General features: G+C 46.1%; 1 protein-coding gene across 3 annotated transcripts; it reads right to left on the minus strand.

Moving 5' to 3' along the window:
• Positions 1-77: 77 nt before the first annotated feature.
• Positions 78-5,970, minus strand: kcng1 (potassium voltage-gated channel, subfamily G, member 1). Of its 3 annotated transcripts, none has more exons than XM_071525545.1 (3): positions 5,182-5,970; positions 2,493-3,160; positions 78-237 (listed from the first exon to the last, which is right to left on the minus strand). In XM_071525545.1, exons 1-3 carry the CDS (start codon positions 5,968-5,970, stop codon positions 78-80), a joined length of 1,617 nt encoding a protein of 538 aa, XP_071381646.1. The 3 variants fall into 3 exon arrangements, with proteins under 3 accessions (XP_071381646.1, XP_071381645.1, XP_071381647.1); XM_071525544.1 differs by having other exon boundaries at positions 78-240; XM_071525546.1 differs by lacking the exon at positions 78-237 and having other exon boundaries at positions 2,381-3,160.
• Positions 5,971-6,334: the final 364 nt, after the last annotated feature.

Here is a 6,334-nt window from a genome sequence, read left to right on the forward strand (position 1 = left end):
GACCCCCCGACTGTCCGTCTGTCATTATTGAAGTCACTCACACTAAAATAACAAGTTTACTCACCCTGACGCGCAGGCTACCGAAGATGTGGCGTTGTCGCTCTTCCGCCGATCACACAGATGGGTTTCGCATCAAACCATGAATGAATTGGTAAATAAAGAGATGATAAGCTCACAGATTCCCCAAATCGGTGCCTGGTAGCAGCAGCGGCGGCGGCGGCGGCGGCAGCAGCAGAGACAGTCGATGCCAAGCGAGCGCGAGAGTGGCGATGAGGGATCCCATTCAACTGGAGGGGCGGGCCGGTAAGGTCATGACGGGGAATGGCTCCGAAGCGCAGCGGCAAACATGCTTCATCTAAATAAACCGGTTGGTTGAAGGAAGACAGGCTGGAGACCGGTGGAATGGCCGGATTGGGTATAAACTGTATTAATGTCGTTTTTCATGTGGGGCCCCGGCGAGTCCTGCAGCAATTACGCGCAGGGAAATCACGACCAAAACATTGGGGTGTGCGGTGGAGGGGAGGGGAGTGGGGGGGGGGGGGGGGGGGGTCGAGGGGAGGAGCCTGCAGCGGATTGTCACGCTCTGATTGGTGGGATTGTTTGTGTATAATTGGCTTCTGATTTAGCTGAATGGCGTATCCCGGAAGCCCCGCCTTTACAACGAGGGGGCTCAGGTCCATATTTGGCTCCACGTTATGGTGCCTGTGGTTTATGCCAGATGTAAATATTTTAGAGTTTGGGAAATTATAGTGAAGTCAGAGTCAGTACATTTGGACTCTGTTTTGAATTGGAAATGGAAACAGGAATGACAAGTTGAACTGAAGTGCAGTTGATATACACTGATGGATTTTGAATGTTTAATTTCATTCAAATTCAATCATTTCATTTGGAATTGCCGACATTTACAGACATTCAGATCTGTGTGGACCTCAACTCTTATCTATGCTTTAAATACAATGAAGGGGAATTACTGCTACTAAAATGGAGGTAAAGTGATTACAGCCATTCTACACAGGTCTGTTATCCTCAGCCTATGTATATGTATTGCAAACTATCTTTTGCATTATATGGCCTAGGTTGTGATGCAGGCATAGGCCGCTTGGTGAAACAGAAGCCGAGACAGTAGGGGAAAAAACGGACTGTTTGGTATTTTGTGGTAAAATGTAATGATGTGATCATCAGGCTCCTATGGGCTCCACGTCCATTTTGTGACACAATGCTGCCCCCTACTGGTCAAATGTGAAACGACAAACAAACAAACGTGATATGTGTAGCCATTGGTGCATGGTGCTGAGTGTGGAAATACGATGCACAAGTGTGAAGCAGTCGGAATTCACGTAAGATCCACTTTAAAGAGAGGAATAAATATGCATATTAAAAAGAAAAGTCACATAGTCATTTCTAGTTTATGACAATAAATTTGGGCAAGACAGGGTTTACAGTACAGGCACAAAAATGCTATGTTCAAAAATGTTTCAAAGTATAAAAAAAAAAAATTGCATATACAGGTACAACCTCCAGGACTATAGAAGAAGGTAGACAACATACAGCAAAAATAATATGTTGACACTCATAGTGCCAGATGGGAAAATATCAAGGAACCAAACAGTTTTCTGAGTGTGAGCAGTCATTCAGAAAATGATTGGTATGCTTCATTGGACTTAGGGTCATATTAACTCTGATAAACTCCATTGACCTCTTTTAAGGGGTGAACACAAGCAGACGCATCTTCCATTAAATTACACTGGCTGACTCCCACATGACATCACCAATCCATGACGTCATAAATTCTGTAGAAATCAGAGCTGAAGAACATCATATTCTGTTGGGTCATGTGCGCTTTAGTTATTTCTTATTGTGTCAAACCAACCGTACTGTATGTGTGAATCACAATATATTTCAATATATGACTCTAAATATACACCATTGTTATGCTTGAATACCTTAATGAGGTTTATTGGGATCTTTTGACAGTTGGACATACATCTTAGATTCTGTGACCATGGTGTGATACATGTTGAATCAAATGCTGGCAAACTGAGTTGACATTGTCTCTTTGATGGAAGCAGTTGTTTCTAAACCTCCTCTCATCCCCTTCTCCCTTCTGCTACCATATCCTGCATCCTTCCTGTCTATCCACACATTCACTGTTACCCAGCAAGGCTCCATCTCTGAGAACATTTTTAAAATTTCCTTTCTTTTTCTGCTTCATATCTATAGGCTTCTGTCTCCACCCCTCAAGCTGCAGTCCTTCCTCTTCACCCTTATCTTTCTCTCCAATGTCTGACTATTTCTCTCTTCTTCCCAGGCTCACTAATCTCCCCTATCCTCTCGTTCTCTCCTTCCCTCAGTTAATCATGTCCTGTCCTCCCCAGCACTCTCAGTCCTCCAGGTCTCGGGAGTCAGACGGCCCCATGGGGAAGAGCATATCACTCTCCAGGGAGAGGTTGCTGCCCAGGCCGGCCATGCGGCTGCGCAGCAGAAAGTGCGTCCGCCTCTGCAGCAGCCTCTGCTGCTCTTGCTTCAGCTCCACGTAGGACCGTGAGAAGGTGTGGAAGATGGAGGTGACCGGGAAGGCCATGAGGAGGATCCCGCTCAGGATGCTGCTCAGAGCCACCACCTGGCCCGGGATGCTCCTCGGCACCATGTCCCCGTAGCCCACCGTCGTCATGGTGATGACGGCCCACCAGTAGGTGGCGGGGATGCTGCTGAACTCCTGCGTGGTGGCCATCTCGTTCTCGATCAAGTACAGTAAGGGGGAGAACAGCGCGATGGCCACGCACAGGAAGAGGAGCAGCAGGCCGAACTCCCGCGTGCAGCGGCGCGCCGTCAGGCCCAGAGTCTGCAGGCCCAGCGAGTGGCGAGCCAGCCGCATCACGTAGAGGATGCGCAGGGCCCTCAGGACACGCAGCACCAGGCCCACTTTGTCCAGGTAGCTGCTGCCGGAGCCCAGCCGCTTCTCCCCCGTGGAGGTGCTGTCCACCACCAGGGTGATGTAGTACGGCAGGATGGCCACTACGTCTATCAGGTTGAGGGGCCGTCTGAGGAAGGCCAGCTTGCTGCGGTCCTGAATGAAGCGCAGGGTGAACTCCAGGGAGAACCAGGCCACGCACACCGTCTCCACGATGAAGATGTTGTAGCACATCTGGGAACATGTGCCCTAATGAGGAAAGAAACAGAGGTGAGCTTTGTCATCATCATCATGTGTGAGTGGTGGCTGTCGTCACTAGAGGGAGCCACTTCAATGTGAAATTGAAGAGATAAACATTGAACACTTCAACCTACAAAATATTTCTAAAAGGACAAATATTTACCCGTCACAGATCATGATCATCTTGCACCCAAATTGCACTTTCTTGGTTCATGTGGACAAAGGCTGTCGAACTGAGTGAGGCTTTGGGAATGTTGGTTTTGCCACTTGATATGGAAAAATAACACAAGGATACTATCTAAGCTCAAACCCTATTAAATTGATATGCTGTTTTTAATGATATTTGTTTTTAGTTTGTTTTTTCTTTCTGAGGACAGCATTTTTCTCAGAGGTTGTTATGATTCAGTGCTTGGCTGAAATAAGATTCAAAGCGTTTCAAAGCACATAGTGCATGGCACACAGCCTTTGAATGCAGTCCATATCAGGGAAAAAAATCATTATGAAACACACTCCCACAGAGTAGGAAATGGTTTGAACAAGGCCATCCAAGCACCTGAAATGCCCAATAAACTTGTTCTTTGTCAGAGAGAGGAACACTTACACAGTTTTAATGGAACACTTTGCTGTCTGGCAGCAGCGGATGAGAGACACTGAAGTTGTTAGAATCAGTTCATTGGCACTTTTAATTAAACAGCTATAACAATACTGAGGTAATGTTTGAAGTGCAAATAGAAAATGAGAGTGTCAGGTCTAAGAAGATACCTTTAACAGGTAAAATGCTGTACTTGGGTAACATTACTCTTATTTTTGTCATTTCAGTATTTCCTTTTCTTTCTTTTATTTCCTTCTTTATTTCTTTTTTTTTCTTTTTTTTTTTTACATAAAATGTCCAGTCACAACTAGCTGCTCTTGGTTTAGCAGTGCAAGTTTACAAGTGTGGAGATGTGGCACTACAATAGAGGAGGTACAACTCATCACACACATAATGTGCTCTGAATCTACTGAAGCTCCAGGAAACTACACAACCAAATAAGACACTGAAATGCTCTTGCTGTTACATTCAAATGAAAACCATTAAGATTATGGATACCTCTCCACCACACTCACACCCACACACACACACATATATATTCAAGAACAAGTGAAAGTACAGAATTTTAAAAGCACTAAAATGTACTGTTTCTAAAAACATTCTACTCAAGTATAGACACTGAAGTAGTTGCAGTTACTTTCCATCTCCATACAGAATCAACATTTTCAGCAAAAGAAACAACATAATTACATAAAGCACTGATTTTTACAATCCTGTGTGCACTTAACTCTGCACAATGGCTATGAAGAAATGAAGTGTGCCACTCAAATATTCAATTTCCTTTTCATTTGACTAAAGAGGCCAAGGTGCTAATTATGGATGTGATTGAAGTCAGACATAATAAGGAGCATTTTATGAGAATTTTTCAAATATTTTGTCAGGTTATTTTTTAATGTAGCAAAACAAGGGGAACCTAAGCAGTCTCCCCTTTGACTTAGTTGAACTGAGATGAAATGTGCCAGAATGGGATATTTTGTTCTGACTGCTTCTCTAAACAACATATGAGTTCTGTATTCAGCTCACTTCACATCTGCTGAAGAATGCAGACAGTCCTAATCTCACTTTGCCGCTAGCTTCATATGTTCACTGTCAACAAAGTGGCTTCTTCTTGTCTATTTTCATTACTGACTTGAAAACACTAGTTCAGTGAAAGAAGATTTCACTTTAAAGTGTCCTTTCATCCACCCTCGATTTGAGAATAGCTGATTCAGTAAACATCCAGACTATCAGGATAAATTCATTATAATTTCTTCTGCTAAGTGCTTCACATGAGGCCTCATGAAGCTTCATGGACAGGAATGGACCAAACCGACCTGAGCTTCTGCTCTGACATGGTTAGCTGTCTTGTCTCTGCTTTTGTAGTTTTTGTATGTATGTGGGCAGTGACTTTTTTGATCACCATACTCTGTGATCTGTTAAAGGTCAATGGTCTACTCACCGCCTCCTCCTCCTCCCTCATGGCAGGCATGGTGCTGATGGACAGGTTGATGGCAGTGATGGTGACAAACAACACTGACAAACAGGCGAAGATCTTCCCGGGGAGGCCCGAGTGCGGCCTTTCCACCATGTCCCTGAGTTTGGCCATGCACCGGCTCAGTCTGGATTCTGCCGCGTGGCTGGAAACCCTGTGGCCACTGTCTGAATCCAGCAGATCCTCCAGCAGATCCTCCTCTTCCTCCACTCGCTCCATCTCCTCGCACTCCTCCATGCGCTGCAGCAGACGCCGGCGACAGCACCACTCCAGACTCTCCTCGGGGACCCCCCAGTAGAGCAGCTCCTCCCTGAAGGAGAGCGCGCACATCTCCCTGAGGGACCGCAGCTTGCCCGCCCGCAGGAAGGTCAGGATGGTGCGGAAGGCGCACGGGCTGCGGTCGAAGAAGAACTCATTGCGCGCCACGTCGTAGTCGTCGCAGATGCGCATGATCTCGTCGAAGCTGCTGCAGAGGTGCAGCTGGCCCAGGCGGGACAGGGGGAAGTCCTCTAGGGTGGTCCAAGGCAGCTGGTAGCGCAGGCCGCCCACGTTGATGATGGCGTGGAGTTTACGCGCGCTGGATAGCGGAGTTTCTCCATGGAGGCTGCTGAGATCCGGGGCACGCTGCGCCCTGTTGTAGTAGGCTCCCTTTCGGGCCTCCTGCTCGTGGAGGGGCGGTGGGTTGAGGGAGGTGTCAGAGGCACAGCTCAAGGCACTGTAGTCATAGTCGGAGCCGTCGCCTGCCAGCAGGGTCATCTTTACTGCCCCGCTCACATCCCTGGGCTGAACCTCTCTCCAGTACACTGTCACCTTCAGCGGGACAAGAGGAACATATTAGTTTCACATCACACATTAAGGGTCCTATTATTTACCAAAAAGCAAGGTTTTTTGTAAATACAGTTTCACTTTCTATTGTATTTTTACAAAATCACAAAAAGGAAGGGTAGTTGATTGGTTTAATTTACTTCAACAGCATCCACCACTAATGACTCCACCACAAAATTTGGATGGTTCCAAAATGTTCTTGCTGCGCTTAAAATCATGGAGATTGTCAGAGTAAAGTTGAAAAACAAACAAACAAAAAAAAACGTTTACCTATTGTTTCCTTTATGCTACCACT

The sequence above is a fragment of the Centroberyx affinis genome, unplaced genomic scaffold (genome assembly GCF_046629955.1).
Source record: "Centroberyx affinis isolate AG114_WGS23_722 - 3 ecotype Tasmania unplaced genomic scaffold, CSIRO-AGI_Caff_v1 ptg001304l_1, whole genome shotgun sequence".
In the NCBI taxonomy this organism is placed as follows: Eukaryota; Metazoa; Chordata; class Actinopteri; order Beryciformes; family Berycidae; genus Centroberyx; species Centroberyx affinis.